The sequence below is a fragment of the Cladophialophora carrionii genome (assembly GCF_000365165.1).
Source record: "Cladophialophora carrionii CBS 160.54 unplaced genomic scaffold supercont1.1, whole genome shotgun sequence".
Taxonomy (NCBI): Eukaryota; Fungi; Ascomycota; class Eurotiomycetes; order Chaetothyriales; family Herpotrichiellaceae; genus Cladophialophora; species Cladophialophora carrionii.
The window spans coordinates 5,502,707-5,518,895 of NW_008481816.1; the positions used below are offsets into that span (position 1 = coordinate 5,502,707).

General features: G+C 54.3%; 6 protein-coding genes across 6 annotated transcripts; 2 read left to right on the plus strand and 4 right to left on the minus strand.

The window, feature by feature from the left end:
• Positions 1-1,712: 1,712 nt before the first annotated feature.
• On the plus strand, positions 1,713-2,558 carry G647_01980 (uncharacterized protein; the record flags this gene model as incomplete). The annotated part of the gene is made up of 1 exon (XM_008725379.1): positions 1,713-2,558. The coding sequence occupies one exon, from the start codon at positions 1,713-1,715 to the stop codon at positions 2,556-2,558; it is 846 nt and encodes a 281-aa protein (XP_008723601.1).
• A 124-nt stretch (positions 2,559-2,682) lies between these two features.
• Positions 2,683-3,351, minus strand: G647_01981 (uncharacterized protein; the record flags this gene model as incomplete). Its single annotated transcript, XM_008725380.1, has 1 exon — positions 2,683-3,351. One exon carries the CDS (start codon positions 3,349-3,351, stop codon positions 2,683-2,685), a length of 669 nt encoding a protein of 222 aa, XP_008723602.1.
• Positions 3,352-3,668: 317 nt separating this feature from the next.
• On the minus strand, positions 3,669-4,318 carry G647_01982 (uncharacterized protein; the record flags this gene model as incomplete). Its single annotated transcript, XM_008725381.1, has 2 exons — positions 3,669-4,030; positions 4,108-4,318. The coding sequence occupies 2 exons, from the start codon at positions 4,316-4,318 to the stop codon at positions 3,669-3,671; spliced, it is 573 nt and encodes a 190-aa protein (XP_008723603.1).
• Positions 4,319-6,198: 1,880 nt separating this feature from the next.
• On the minus strand, positions 6,199-7,770 carry G647_01983 (uncharacterized protein; the record flags this gene model as incomplete). Its single annotated transcript, XM_008725382.1, has 1 exon — positions 6,199-7,770. The coding sequence occupies one exon, from the start codon at positions 7,768-7,770 to the stop codon at positions 6,199-6,201; it is 1,572 nt and encodes a 523-aa protein (XP_008723604.1).
• Positions 7,771-11,416: 3,646 nt separating this feature from the next.
• On the minus strand, positions 11,417-12,811 carry G647_01984 (uncharacterized protein; the record flags this gene model as incomplete). Its single annotated transcript, XM_008725383.1, has 1 exon — positions 11,417-12,811. The coding sequence occupies one exon, from the start codon at positions 12,809-12,811 to the stop codon at positions 11,417-11,419; it is 1,395 nt and encodes a 464-aa protein (XP_008723605.1).
• A 445-nt stretch (positions 12,812-13,256) lies between these two features.
• G647_01985 (uncharacterized protein) lies at positions 13,257-14,849 on the plus strand (the record flags this gene model as incomplete). The annotated part of the gene is made up of 1 exon (XM_008725384.1): positions 13,257-14,849. The coding sequence occupies one exon, from the start codon at positions 13,257-13,259 to the stop codon at positions 14,847-14,849; it is 1,593 nt and encodes a 530-aa protein (XP_008723606.1).
• Between the last annotated feature and the right edge of the window lie 1,340 nt (positions 14,850-16,189).

Sequence of the window (16,189 nt, forward strand, 5' to 3'; positions counted from 1 at the left end):
TGGGATCTATCTCATTTCCAGGCCTCCAGATCACGCAAAATTCCATGGAGACATAGTATGGGCCAGACAAACTGAGCGCGGTATCCATTTCAAAGATCTATCTAGCTCGGCATGGGATCACTGATGGTGGTTGGCATCGGGGGGATGATGGCCAACCCCGAAAGGTAATTAATTCATCTCCGTCTGGTATCCTATTCATCCTGTCGTAGAATGTTGCGAGGCCATTGTATCTCTTCAGGCCTAATGCCTTCCGAATTATAGAACGCGCCTGGCGCGCCTGGCGCGCCTGGAATACATAGGGCACCGCTCCCTCGAGCGCGGGCAGAATTGGTAGAGGTTGGCTTTCAGAAACAAGGCCATGCCTCAGAGCCAATTTCACGATAGTAGTCGCGTGGGCGCACGACAAGTGTAACGTTCTCGAACCAGGGTGCAAAGCTCAGCCTTCAGTTTGGTCATGAAGCATGCAGAGTCCTCTGCCTCCAGCACTTTCCTACGTGCATGGAAGCGCGCCGATGCCGTAGGATTGTGAATCCGCCTTTCTTCCTCGGGAGAAAATTGCGGCTTGCTGTACGTCCAGGGACGGGTGGATGGAGTCGTTTCCTCCATCTGGCGGGATCGGAGGAGCTGGCAGGGGCCCGAGAAGCAGTGGAGTTGATTTTGGACAGGGTTGCGCTACCTCCTGCTCGAAGAGCTCGGGCTTCTGCATGGCTATTGAGTCATTTGTCGCCTTGTGGAAGCCACGAAGATGCCGTGTTAGATTATCACTACGATAAAATGCACGTTCTTCCGCAGGCCGGGCCCAACAAAAGGTCTGTTGCGTGGTCGCAAGGGGTCGTGAAAGGTAGGATCTGACTTGGAGTCCCCGAATAAGCTATAGATGGGTCTAAGCCTCTAGTAGGGGCATCAGGCTGGAAGATGCTAGCAATCCCAGGTGAAAAGCGCAACGCCACCAAGGCTATACCCGAAGACGGCGGGAGAGTCAGACTGTATAAGCAGCAAAGAGATGAGTTCGAAAGGATAATGAAGACACAGCCGGAATACCAGTGAAGAAAAGAGTTGGCCATGGCCTTGACAGTCCTGGAGTCGACAATCAGGGTGGAAGATCGAGTTCCAGCCAATCACGACGCGCCAATATTGCACCTTGAATATCGTTCGGCAAAGTTTCCTGCAGAGTCGAACTAGCGTGCGCTGGTTGGTGGATACAAGGCTGCGAGGTTGCGAGGCTGCGCTATACCGTCCTTTGCACTGCGGACGAGGCTCTGATCTTGTCCAGCCGTGCGTGTACACAGAAGTGCCCAGATGTCTGAAAAGAGTAGCCCCGGTTCGGGAGCGAGGCGTTTCGCATTTGGAACAGCTGTTATGTGAAAAGGTTGCCCCCAAGCCTGCTGTCTGGGCGCGACATGCACCCACTGCAATGGTCCAGGAACATGGCGTTCGCATTGAGTATCTCACGGTCGAACGCCTGCGACAAACAGCATGGAGTGCCATATCACCAGAATCGACAACGGGCCCCAGGTATGTATGAGTCTTAGCAGTCCGTCTGAATCTTGCTGTCTTGCAGACCATTTGACAAAGGGCCAAGGGTGGGTAGTCCCAATCTTTTTGCGCCGAAGCCATAACAATCGCTGGACAACACCCCCGGTATAGTCCAATCGTCCGCGAACAAGGAGAAAACGAGTAGGATAGAGGCTCCGGAAAAGTCACACGCCGTAATGTGTTACCTCAACCTTCAGCACTATATCCATTGCAAGCATACAAACGCCCAATTCCGCTCGTGCTGGACCCCTGCCACCAACCGGATAGGACTGGAGAATGGCGATCACAATGTCTTGCGTGCCGAAATCCACTCGTACGACAGACTCTGTGGCGCGTGCTACTGCGATGCCGTAGAGAGAGCAAGCGAGAAAACCGGCAAGGTCATATCCGACCCCTGGTCAGAATGGCTGACTCCCAATCAGCTTACTGCTCACATCGAATTCAAGGGCAGCGGTGAAGTTTTGGAGGCATATCGAGACGCTGGGAAGGGACAACCACTCGACGTAAACAAGGACCATGGCGGCAGGGTTATAGCTTGTATGTTCGAAGGCGGCATTGACCGGGAGGAAGCCTTGCGCAAGCCAAGAGCTGCATTTCGCCATAGACCAACGCATATTGGAATGACTGGCCACCCAGTGCCCGAAGAGCTACAGGAGCCTCTGTTCGTCTTGACTGGGGATGCGTACGACACCGACTACGTCAATGACGACTGTGATCCCACGACCAATGTCAAGGAAATTCTTCCGTACTTCTCAGCTTGTAAACAATTCAACGGTCTGTGGAGTGAGGAGCTGAATGTGCAACACGGTGGTGTCGTGGCTCGCTGTGGTTGTGGCAGATTCGATGAGAAGCTGGCGACGAAGCAGTATGGCGAGAGCGCAGAGCCGTGCCTGCTGTGTCCTAGCGTACGCAGTCCAGAGGATCGAGCTTTGCTCCGAGAGATGGTCAGAAAAATTACTGACGAATGGGACCTCGCGCTGTGGCCTTTCAGTCAACGGCGCCCTCGCAGGGAGATAAGATGATAGCACAGTTACGTCTGGGAGTGTCAGACCAAGTTGGAAGCACACACACTGTTGGCCTTCTCAAGATGGCCATGTTGAATTGTGGAGTCCACTCCGAACCACTGTGGCAAAGGTGTTCCTGACCTCAGTCCTTTTCTTTGCCCTTGCCGCCTACGCTTTCCGGCAATCTCCCTTGTGCCCGTAGCTTCCTCTTCTCGCCGACGTCCCAGTTGTGCACTCTCGCAATCGCAACCTCTAATGTCGTGATCTGAACCCTCAGAAACTCGAGGTCTTCGTCACAGGCAGTCAGGCTCTCCTTCGCCTTGTCCCACTTGGCTTGCAGGAGCTCTTCAGCTTCGTCGAGAGGGTAGGCGACCATGACGTTCGCCCCGAGCCAGAGGTATACTTCATCGATTTGCGCTGGCTTGATGATGGCTTTGGCGTACAGAGTGTCCTGGAGGGAGAATGTTGTCTCAAGCTCGTCGCCACCGGGCTTTTTCTCCCCAAGCAGATCGTCATCTTCGTCGAGACTCAGCTCCTCGACGCCATCTTTTTCCTTCTTTTCGGCAAGGTCTTTCCTCTTCTTCTTCAGAAACTTGACCACCTGCAACGTCCTCTTCATCTCGGGCAATTTCTCCTTCAGTCCGATCGCTCTTCGCTCCAGATTCTGTTGCATGAATGTGTATTTGGACACCATCTCTTGGAATCTCTGAAGGGTTGGCTCGACATCTTCGATTGACTTGACGTAGTCGGTCACATTGGACATGAAGGGGAACGTGGGTATGCCTCGCGGGTTGGTGGTCGTAGTGTCCATTGTCGCGGACGGTCCAGATGCAATTCGTATAGGTTGATGGTAGCAACAGGGTTTGGAATGTGTGAATGGGTTGAGAGCGCCGTGTTTCCCCCTTGGACAGCCCAAGAGTACTACCTTCCGACAATATTTAATAAAGTTGTGATTGTGTGAATTTCGGCAAAGGTCGAGAGGAAGTTCATCCTGAACCATACGGACTATCTATTTCTCCGGCCGCACAAGGCTGAGATCGTGAGGCTACCACTATCACAGGGTTATGTTTCGACTACCACTTCTCCGTACGGAGTACTTGTGCTGCCTCGTCAATGCCAAATGCAATCCTACTGGTCTCTCTTAGCCAGCTGTTGCTTGAGCAACTCCAGCTGAGCAGGGTCGCACCCATCTTCAAGACCGCAGTTGACTTCCTCGACCAGACCAGTCTCCTGGCTAAAAATCCACCCTGTGATTGGTATGGAAGGCTTGACCAAAGGATGATTTCTCAGAAACAGCACGTCCTCAACGACACTGCTCTCTAATATCTCTTTCGCTGTCGCTCCCTCCTTTGCTGGGGTGAATGGCAAGTAAACCATCGACTCGACCCACGGTTTTGCGCCTTCGAGGAATGCGCCGTTCTTGGCTGCGGGATCGTTCTTGATTATCATTGCTTTAACCCACTCGTCCGTGTACTTGAGACCGCCACATCCTTTTATGCCCGTCAGCAAAGTCTCCATAATGGTGCAGGCAGAAGACGCGGCCTCTCAACAGCCCAGAGACACGGACCTGTATGATGAATCACTTTCAACTCCCGGATCTCGGTCGCAACCTGCAGAACCGCAAGCGTCCTCACAATGTCGTCGCTCAGCGCCCTCCCACCTCCGTTCCTCAGGACGAAAACCTCGTTCTCGGCCAGCCGGAAGAAATGTTCGGGACTACACCGCGCGTCGCAGCAGGTGATGATTCCCACGCGCGATCGGGCCCCACCGGGCGCCATGTTCTCCTGCTTGAAGAAAAACTCCGAGCATAGTCCTCGTTCTTGGACTTGAAGTCGAAAGGCACGAAGGCCGGCATCTGCGCTTGGCCAAAGCCGCTAGACATGATGGTGGGCGGTCGAGGCTGGAACGAAAGGGTATCAAGCGGGCCGATCTGGTAAGAAGCGCGGTGACAACTGATCTGATTGAAGAGATCGAAGAGCTCAAGCTGAAGACTGATATATGAGCCTTTCGTTCAAGACGAACCGCTCAATCCCCGCTGCCACAGTGCTCCTGTCCAATGTACAGACACAGGCATGCGGCGGGGATGTCAAGGCCGTTTGAGCCAGATGAATGTCGTTCGTGCATTTCAAGGATAAGTTCGCAGCCCCCCGCGGCGCAGAGGGAGTTTTGGTTGCTTAAGTCCTATTTCCTCGTGAATCACCACCTACTACCATAATCATCTTCATGTTGAGCAACCAGAGAGTCTCGGGTATACCCCAGACAGGCAGCGCCCCTATAACCGCCAGAGCGATACGTACCGCCGTATTTCTCGGCAGCCGACCGAGAAGGCTTAGGGACGTAAATGCAACCGGACCTAGCGGTGTTACGGAGAGCCATTACGGCGCTTTGAAGCCAGAGTCCAGAATACCGTGGTGCGAGGCGGGGCGGTCATTTCAGAGAAGACCGCTGGCCGGCTCTCAGAGACAGAACGGTGCCCTGTTCTCTAAGTATGTCGAGAGGGAAGAAATATGGGATCGAACTCGTACTGTAGGAGTGGCTGACTTAAGCCAACGGTCGAATTCCTGCCGCGCCGAGCACAACGCATAAAGGCACCTCGACCTCGATCTTACCACACTAGCCATTCAATAGTCGAAGATATCTGTTACCCAGAGTATCTGTACTCGTTTTCGTGAGATGTGTGTACACCTGTCGGACCAGCAGCGAGCTTCCTGTAAATCCCCCTACCTTATGGACCATAGGGCGGTTTCTGCTGAATTGCAGCTCTGCGTCCTTGGTGGCAGTGGTTTGGATTCTGTATATTCTATGATGATCACGAAGCTGGAACTACAGTAAAACTAGAGTAAGAAGTAACGCTCAGCCCCTCCCACGTGACTGCCAACCGAGGCAGTTGCAGGTGCAACAGTCCTTGAGGTGAGAATTGTCCCACGGGTAAGCAACATCTGCAGATAAAGAGCCTCTCGTTTCTCGATGTGGTACCTATAGGCCGGAATTCCAATGGCCGGAGAGTGACGTAGTCTGTCGTCGATGTGGATGAACAGGACAAAGCTCAGTCGACTCCTCGAGATCAGGTTGCCGTTACGAAGCACACAGCATGCCTGTCGGGCCAGTGGCCAGGATACTTGGTGAAATTGACTCGGCTCCTGTTGGGCAAAGGCACACATTGCGTCGGAATACGGTGCGCCGAATACACCTGGCCTTCATTACCTGACATGCGATGGGCATTCGAAGGCCTCCAGAGGAATGTCATACGGTCCACATCGACACTCTGATGAAGCAGGAATACAGAAGTATCAAGGTGAAAATCTCTCTCATCATTCAATCTTCCACAGCACAATTTGTTGCTTGGCTACAGGACAACACACCGCTTTTCTTGCACCTTCTTCAGAGAATCAAAATCAACCGTTTTGCTCGTGAGAGCCTCACATGTCTGGTACCAGTAATGTCCACAAGCTCCAATCATCATCCAGTTTGGATAGTGTTTTCAGCACTCGTAAGTCTTCGTGGTGTATCGTTACACGTCTTTGGAGCCCACTCCATATCTCCTTGTGCGGTAGCAGTAGCCGCAATCCATTGCGCCCCCAAAACCCCAAAGCATGTCATTAGAGTACACATTGTTTGTTACAATGTCACACAAGCTGTCTCAGTCTGCAGCCATCCTTCATCTCAGCTTCTGCTGCGTTTCCCATCGCTGGCGGCTCTTGTTCATTTCGTCTGCGTCAAACGCTGGCATCTCTAGAGACGCTTGATCTCTGAGAGAACGCGTGCTGTTGCTCTCGGAGAGAGCTGTGTTGGAACGTATCCTTCGTATGCTCAATTTGCTCTTCAGGCTACGATCCTTTCCAGGTGCGGTCGGAGGTCGTCCCGCGTCTTCAATGATCGACATCATGTTCATGACCATATCTGTCGGAGTGGCCGTCGGCGTGCGAGGACACTGATCGTCCTTTACATTGTTTCGACTCTTGATCTTTCGCAGTTCACGGGCAATCCGCTCGAGGGTGGATCCGGCGGACTTCTGCGTCACCGTGACATCGTCATCCTTTGGCGGAGGCAATGGCTTCTCCAACAGATTCTTGTCCTGGGACACCTGGCGGCTGTGGCTACGGCTCACATTGCTGAAGCTGCTGCTCGTGCTTGGTCTGGTTGTGTTGCTTCTTTGGCTGTGAGTCGACTTGTTGCTCTGAGCCGAGTTGCGGTTCGACGAGTTGCCGGATCCGAACGAAATCGCCGAGTCGACTTTGCGCCGGCCTTCCTCCTCATGATCGATGGAGCTGAATGACGCGGCAGTCGGCGACTGACCGTGACCAGTAATGTCATAGCACTCTTCAATGATACTGTTGGCCAGGCTAATATACTTGTCCAGGGAGTCCCTCAAGGTGACCCAGCCATTTGCATCTTCCTTTCTCTTGGCGTGATTCATCAGGTAGCTCAAGACCGACGGGCCCGTCTTCTCGACTGCGGTGATGTACTTGAAGAATTGAGTGCGCTGCTGAGTCAAAACCTGGGGCGTTAGCTGTGCCGTCGGCTGCACGAAGTGACCGGCATTCATGTTGATGGGAGGGTAGAGGGTGTTGAGCATGGCAAGGCAGTTGCCTTTATCGAAGGGGGTCAGCGACAATTCGTTGATAAGCGTCCAGCGGCGCAGCCCCAGATAGACTTGGGTGTAGAGCGCTTCAACCTTGCGCTCCCTCTCTTCGATGTCCATGACCCAGCGCAGAACACCTGGGTACTTCTGTGCCAGTTTATTGCGATGACCGATGTCTTCTTGGTCGATACCAAGCTTATCCAAAGCCGCCACCACCTCCCGCCGGCGTCGGACTTCCAAGTCCTTGAGGTAGTCCATCGCAGTTAGCGCTTGAGGGAAGTCGACTTGGTCGAGTTCGCGTGGAAAGCATCGTCGGACAAAACTTGTAATGAAGCTGGGAGGCAAGGATGCTGGTTGCGAGGGGATTTGTGATATGTGTTGCACGAGAGTCGCCTTCAACTGGGCAGCCGCAGTCATGGTGGTCATATTCTGCTGCTCTTCGACGGCCGCAGCAGGCGTTCGGGGGAAGGCATTTCCAGGGACTGACCTCGGTGAGGGAAGAGGTGTACACTGTTGGTGTTGAGTCGTGGCGTTGAGAGTGTACATGGTTCGCAAAGGGATCTCATAGGTGCCCGGATAGGTCAATAGATGTTCTAGTACCCATGGAAAAGCGGCACCTCGTTTGTCTTCTTCCTCGACGGATGACATGTTGGCGTAGACCGTGCAAGGCGGATGACAACAGGAATTCGAGCGAGGCTCCAAGATGAGTTGCGAAGAGCTACACGCGTGCGAGTACCAGCAAGAAGGCCGTGGGAATGAAGAGAAATTTCCGCAAGTGTCCAGTCCTTCGAGATCCTTCTCTTGAGGTTGGCGCCGATGCGTCTGTACCACCTGCTCCAGGTCCAGTTGTCTATAACATACGGGATTTGTCAACGAGCGAGTGTTGTGAGAGGGTGAAGAATCGGACGCGAATCCAGGGAGTGGACGCGAAAGTCGTGTACCGTGCGACGTCCAAGGCGGGAAGTATCGTGAGAGTTTGCCCAGATGAGTTTGGCTCAATCAAAACAATGTTGACAGGTCACGATTGATTGAAGGCTAAAATGGCGGTCCCCTAGAATTGTTGAATGAAGGCTGCTTGAAGGGAGGGATCGACAATTGGTATAGGCTAAAGAGGGACGATTGGCACGGCCGACAGTATCTTCTGTACGATTGACGGGTACAAAGAGTGCAAGTGAGTGAGGGTTGGCGTAGTCCGGCAGACCGACGGTACTTTGTCCACTCGATGTGGTGTTTGGGTGTCTCTGAGACCGATCTGGGGGTTTGCCAAAGAGTGAGTCTTCGAGGCTTGAGACTCGAACCTTGGTTCTTGAGTGTCGAGAAGAGCCTGCAGCAGGGACTTTGGGTCAGTGAAGTAGCCAACAGACGCTAACCACGGGAACTGTGTGAAAATGCAAGATGCTGGAGGTGTGGAGACGGACCGGATAGTGACTGGGCCGGATTCGACTGCGGCGGCAGGGGTTTAGGCGTGGGTCTGCCGCTAAAATGGTAGGGGTGATTTTCTCCAGGCTTAGCTCATAGGTGCCCGATAGCACCAATAGCTCTGCCCTCGCCCGGGCGACCTGGTGCAGCACTATTGGTACAGTACTGGGTGTCTGCTCAGGACTCCGTACACCTTAAGTTGGTATTATTGCACTGATGAAGGGAAAGGAACATGACTCGAATCATCGCGACCACACTCCAAGGGCTTTGGGGCCCCTTCTGGACTGTACGTAGAGCTTGGACCACACGAGTGCTGCATGTGAGCATCTCCAGGCCTGTGTCTCGCAGCACGGCGCTCAACGCTCGGCGGCACCCGCGTCGTGCTGGGTTTGCTCCCTTTTCCATCCCGCATCTCCCGCCAATTATCACAAGCCCGTTGCGTGCAGAAGCTCAATTCACTGTTATCGTCCTGGTCGCCTTTTTCAGAGTTCGAGTCTGATACAAGTCACCCTTGGCGATATTCTCACATTTGACTTCAAGTTCGGGCTGTCTCTTCGTCTTAGTTGGCTCTTGTAGCGCACCATCAGTCGGATACTGGAGGCAGGCTCTTCACAGTACGGAGTACGTATCCAGTGCTCGGGTCCTCTTCCAGTGTCCGAGTGAGTCCCACTAGGGCCGAGAGATCCTGGCCGTTCGAGAGTCCAGCCAGTGAAAGACCTAAAGACTCTCTCCGCCGTCCCCGTCGAAGCACGAGCCGCAGTATTGGTTCGCTAACACGCGACTCCTAGCCTAAGCCCCCTTTCCACTCTGCCGTCCACTCGGCTTCAGGCACAATCTTCGGGTCTAGCCTCACCAGCCTCTGGTCTTCACAAAGCCCAACGGTCCCGTGCAGCACGAATGGAATCAGGTCCCATCACCACCATCACTTTCATCAACTCTCCGCTCAGCACGGTGCGAATTGAATGCTACCCGGCTAGGCCAGAAGGAGTCTACCCAACCCAGAGCTGTTTGCTTGCTGCTGGGCACTCATGTGGGATGATGTCCTCATTGCCAGGTCTACCAGCACTTTCTTAACAGCTGTCCGTTTACGTAGTTACCTTCGCGACCAAGGGTCTTCCCATCTCTCGGGGTGGCTGTGGTGTACTCGTGCCCCGTCACTCATGGCCCCCAATGAGCCACAACTGCAATCCGCAATATTGAGTAGGCGAAGATGGCTGAGGTATCGAGCATGAAGATCTCAGTCCCCTGATTCACCTGACCATGACGTCCCCCGTGGCTGTCCGGTGGCATTGAGGGGCACCAGGCTCTAGTTCCTGCCCTTCTCAGGGCGGAGACCTCCCACGCAGGATTTCACCAAGGAGTCAGTACCCAGTAACTAGCAACTCGTCCTGGGTAAAAGTCTTCCGCGCTTGCAGTGGGGCTTCAACGTTCCTGGGCTGCGCTATCCCGGATTCGGGCTCGCCCGGAAGTCCTTACCCCTGGTCCCGGGTGCCTGAACGCTGCATCCTCCAGGCGTGCAGTGAATGCAGGGGTACAGGAACAGGCAAATCGCGACCTTGCGCGTAACAATATCGCCGAGAGGCCCGCCGCCCGACTGCCGCGGTGCACTATTGCAGGCTACGTTGGCGCGTTTTGTAATCTGGGAAGGGAGAGAGTAGGTAGGTACGGGTAAGTTCTTTGGAGTCCCATCTCAGGCTCACAGATGCCTCAGTACAGTACACAGTACCCGAGGGCTCCCAGCACGACCCTTGGCAGGACTGCAACTGAATTCGTCCTGTCTATGCTTTGCTAAGTCTGATCCGAGCCCAACATACGCATGGCTTGTACTTCCTTTGTTTCACGACCGTGTCAAGTTCGGTGACGTCTGCAGGAGCCTGGCTGCAACACTCTCGCCACAGCCGAGCAAGCTCCTTACCATTGCTATAACGCAGATGGCAACGGTAGGCACGAGAGGGTCACTTGTGCGGGAATCATGATCGAAAAGCCTGACCTGAAGAATGCAGGCGGCCCACCCACGAGGGGTACGGGTACACAGTACGGAGTACTTGTACGTACGAGTACGAGGTACCTAGCACTCCATACTCGTACCTCGCAACGTCGAAATTCCAAGAAGTTAATGGAATAGGCGAGATTCCGAGGCTTGTGGCTTGTGACTCGGCGTCATGTATTCAGTCTTGTGCTACCCACGGCGGGATGTCTCCCACTCAACACGGCAGACTGCTCCACGGCCTGTCCAGCTCTCCGCTTGCTTCACCCGAAAGCAATCATAACACTGGCAGTTTCTGGGTTATCGTGCACGTCGAACCGGAAGTGAGACGATCAGAACGTTGCACCTTAGCGGCCGTTTGGCATCCCTGCTAATGATCAACTACGATCAACTGGAATTATTATGGGACTGTTGTCCCGGACGCACGGTGCTGCTACCCAAACCCTAGCAGGGAGCAGGGTTCGCACGAACCGTCGACCCAGCCTAATCCGTTGCCAACATCGTCACACTACACTCTGAAAGGGGATCGCCTTGTTGATCGAGTGCTGAAAACAACACAAACGGCGTAGATCCCACCACGTATTGGGCGTGGGATCCAGCCCTCGTGTCATGGGCCGTTTCCCGTCAGACTCCCCCGGGCTGCCGTCGCTGAACCGGCAAGTTCTCAAACTCGTTACCCAGATGTCGGCGGTGCTGATGATTCATCGCCCCCATTCCCGCACTCCCTCGTCCTATATTGGGTATCCATAAGCTCGTCCAGAATGTCCATGGTGCTGACGAAATAGGTAGCGCTATCGTGCTTCGAAACCTCCGCCAGCTCCTCTAGCAAATCCGCTTCCGGCATTTTGGTGTCCTATGTTCACAGTGGTGCGAGCAACGATTACGTCTTCAGGCATCACTCTCATCTTCAGGGGAGCCTTTTCCGCTTTGCTCTGACTCGGCGAGGTCACTCAAAGCCCACTCCCCCAAGAATCCTTCCTCTTTGACCGGGCTGATCAGGTCGACCCCGTTCTTCTCCGCCCATTCCACCACTTTGGAGCGATGGACGATCATCGTTGCCAATTCCTCGGAGTCGGCTTCGGCGGCTTGAGCCTGAGACGCTGTCACGGTACCGTTCGCCTCACTCGCCAATGCCTTGGTGTGTTTTCGCCTCGGCGGCATCAATTTACAGATTCCCATTTCCGTCAGGGCAGCAACAACATCCTCGCCTAGCATGCCCGTTCGATCACCAATCTCCTTGACCGTCATCTCTTCTTTTCTCGGCTGCAACGTCTTTCTGCCTCTGCCGCTGGTGGTATCAAACACTCTTCTCGCATCGGCGTCGGCGCTCTGCCCCATGATGAATCGGGCAATGCGTTCGGACCAGAACCTCAGGTATGATCTCCTGCCCATGGTGCTCAAGGGCTTCTCAGGGCCTCCAATCACGCCGCCTTCCCACTCCCATCCGCTGAGCTTGTAGGACACCGCCATCAGCAGTTGGCCCAGTTGGCGGTGCTGGAAGGGCGGGAAGATCAAAATGCACGCTAGATTGTTGGCGTCCCAGGACAGATTCTCCTTTGAGAAGAAACCAAGCACGCGAGTCTGATAAAGAATGTCATCTCCGTCGCCTGCGTTTGTAGAGGAGCTCCGGGTCCGCCCACGCGTCTTTGCCGATGCCGGAGACGGCGCATCCGCCTGCTTGGTATAAGTCAAGACGTAGTATTTGAAGCCGCCCGTGTCAAAGAAGACACTCTTCTGCTCGAGGAACAATTTGCCAAACAGCGACAGGTTCTGGCAGTACAATTTCTCCTTTTCGCCTTCGATTTCCCAGACTGCGTAGCCTTCCCACTCGTAGACCTTGAAAGCCGATCCCGGTACCGGTTGGTTGGGCTCTTGGCCCGACGCGCGCAGAAGGCGGTGATGAGCGAGGTGCGGGGGCAAGTGTTGCTGGACTGCCGTGTAGCGGAAACAACACGGACAGACGTAGAGGACAGGGCATACCGGTTCGTCTGCTCTGAGCGAACTGTGTTGTCCGTGAAGCCCATGTGGCCCGTGGCCATGGCTATGGCCGTTCCTCGAGTCTGACCCTGAGTTGACGGAGCCATTTCCAAGTCCTTGTTGCTGAAGGATGATGTTGTCCGGATAAGGCGAGTAATACCACGCATCAAAGAGCAAGTTTCCCAGTACGACTTGGTGGATGTTGCGATTGAGAACCTTCAATGAGGCGCGGCGAGAACGGTGCGGTGAGCCTTCTGGGAGGACGGCCGTGGACGTCGTCGTTGCTTTGTCTATGGCTGAGGGCATTGTGATTGAATCATGGTCAAAGGGGAGATGCGCATCCTTGGGCAAGACTCGTTATGGCCATGTCCTGATCTCCTTGTTGCACGTTGACTTCGCCTTGAGACCAAAATTCAGTCAGTCAAGCAGTCAAGCAGTCAATCAGTCCTGGTCTCTGTGTCGCTATTGTCGACATGGAGTCACCGCAGCACAGTTTCAATCAACCAATCATTGTCGGCGGTGGCGGTGCTCAGAAAAGGCCAGAATGTTGAATTGAATGGAATTTCACATTCTTAGCAACGACAGTGACAGCGACGCCCCGCGTCTCAATCTCACCTCACGTTCTTTGTTCCCTTGGTTCTTCCTCTTCACATCTGTATACTACCGCAGTAGATTTCTTTTTCTCTTTGTATAACACCTGCGACGACTACTGCTTTGCTATCTGCTTTGCTATCTGCTTTGCTATGCAATCATGATTCTTAGGCTCCAGCGCCTCGGCCTCCTGACCCTATTAGGTCTCTGCCTCACTTCTCTTTGTACCACCGACGCCGTCGAAATCCCCTCGGATGCGTCGGCGTCTTCCTTGATTGCGTCTGGAAAGGCTGCCCGAGCCCGCGGGGCCAACAGCGACGCCCTCGTCTACTTCGATGCGGCCATCTCCAAAGACTCCTCCGACTACCTCTCTCTTTTCCAACGCGGCATTACCTACCTGTCCTTGGGACGGAATGCGCAGGCCAGCGCAGACTTTGACCATGTATTACAATTAAAACCCGGCTTTGAGGGGGCGCTGTTGCAGAGAGCGAAGATCAGAGCGAAGAATGCAGATTGGGCTGCGGCCAAGGCGGATTACAGGGCGTTGGGAGAGAGAGGTCTGGCGGATCTGATACAACTGGAGGAAGCCGAAGGTGCCGCGTACCTTGCGGCCGAGGCAGAGAAGAGGCAAGATTGGGAGACGTGCATCAATCAAGCCGGGATAGCTATCATGACTGCGGGCACGGCCCTCTCTCTGCGGCAGCTGCGTGCACGATGCCGACTCGAGCGTGGTGAAGTGCAGGAGGCACTCAGCGATCTGCAGCATGTCCTGCAGATTCACCCGGGTCAAGTGGAACCCCATCTGCAAATATCGGCCATGTTGTTCTACAGCCTGGGAGATACGAAGCTGGGGCTGGACCAGGTCAAGAAATGCTTGCATTCCGATCCGGACTCGAAGCCGTGCAAGAAGCTCTTCCGAGAAGAAAAGACCATCTTGAAGCAAGTCGATGAGGTACAGGCCCTGATTGAAAAGAAGCAGTTCAACTCGGCGGCCAAGTTGTTGGTCGGCAAGGGCACTGAAGATGAGACTGGTCTACTGTCGGACCTCAAGACCAATATTGAGTCGCACCGTTCTACGCGGAATATTCATCCCAAAGCACCTTCCAACCTGTACACCAGCATGCTTGAGAGGACTTGCGAGGCCTACATGTCGATGAACAACCTCGCCAAGGCCGGCAAATACTGCCCCGAGGTGCTCCGCATCGACTCGAATTCCCTCCAGGGCCTTCTGTACCAAGCACAAAAACAGATGGACGCCGAGGAGTACGATGCGGCCATCGCCACGCTCAACACAGCGAGAGACAATCACCCCGAAAGCCAAAACACCATCAACTCCAAGCTGCATGAAGCGCAAGTAGCCCTGAAGCGGAGCAAGACAAAGGACTACTACAAGATCCTGGGAGTGTCTCGCGACGCTGACGAAGCGACGATCAAGAAGGCCTATCGCACGGCGACAAAGACCTATCATCCCGACAAGGCTGCTGCCAAAGGGATTTCGAAGGAGGAAGCCGAGAAGAAAATGACGGCTGTCAACGAGGCATACGAAGTGCTCAGCGATCCCGAGCTGAAAGCCAAGTTCGACAACGGGGAAGACCCGAATGATCCCATGGCCCGACAAGGAGGAAATCCCTTCCAGGGGAGTCCCTTCGGCCCCGGCGGCCAGCAGTTCTTCTTCCAGCAAGGCGGAGGTGGACAACGACAGTTCAAGTTCTCGACTGGCGGGAACCCGTTTGGAGGGTTCCCTTTCGGATAGACACAAGAGATATCCGGTCTGTTTCACGACCTTGTGTATCAAGCATGTCCCTTGTTGCTTTTTACGAATTGATACCCCACGTCTCTTCAAGCTTCAGCCGTTTCTTCGTACTGTGTACTCTTTCAGAATCAAACTTTTGGCGTTCAAGCCACCACGGGTGCGGGATGTGCAATAACACCAAAGGCGGAAGCACCTTTCCCTTTGGGGGCCCTGCCTGGACTCAAGTCGACCCTCTCTAGCGAAGTGTGTCTCATACCGGCCATATTCCTGTCACAGAGAGTCAAAGTCTCTTTGGTGCCATCGTTGAACTCAGACTAACAGCGGCAATGGAGATCACAGCGAGAAAGTTTGACGAATCTCGCCCCGGCTCAAGTGCGCAAAACCTCTTACTTTGGAGGTTCACGTATGGCGCCGCTGTTATGCCTAGCCTCCTGTTCACGGGTATGCAGCAAAATCCCCGAACAGCTTAGATCGTCAAGCTCGGGGGCAGTGAGAAACCACGGGGAGGTCCTTCCTGCATATCTGTGTGCATGATGCGGCTTCATCTAACCGAGCTTCCGTCCTCCTGCACGGCCTTTAGGATCAACCCGGGGTTGGATTTGCGTCTAGGAGAATAGTCGAGACGCCGGCGCGGTGTACTCTGCATTCGACTACTGCGGACTACGCAGTAGTGGTATACTTCTGTTCAAACACTCCGAAACGCCTCTCTCCTGCTCAGATCCGTAGTAGGCTGATACCTCGACTGGTGGTGAGACGCTTAACACCAGCTGTTTCTAAGCGACGTACTATATAAACCCAAACGGACCATACGTGCCTGTGCTTGGTAGCGCGCCGGAGACACTTGCAGCGACCTTTCCATGCCGGCAATACTCCGTACGGAGCAGAATCAGGTACAGCTCCCACCAGCAATGTGAACGTGCCGGCCGGATCAGAGCACAGAACTCGTCACATCGCTACAGTGCTAGCCTTAACTTGGCGCGAGGGGGGGGGGGAACGAGCATCCAGACATGAAGTTCGGCAGTATCTTCGGCGAAGGACAGTCTGGATAGTTTCCTCGTCGACAGTGTCGCGGGTGGCCGGCCGGCTTCACACGAGCCAGGGCCACAGCGAACAGGGCTCAAAGGTGCCCATCCCGGACTCCCAGATTGGTTGCTGCTCAAGCAACAGGACATTCGCTGGTGCATCTCTCCTCCTCGACCTCTCGGGAATCCAGTGCCAAACAGGGAAATAGAAATACTCCGTCTCAAGGCATCCCGGGGTGACGACAAGGATTCTCTACAGCGAAACTCACGCCTTTGCCATCCATGTGGCCATGTACTTGGTCCAGCAGCGTCAAATTA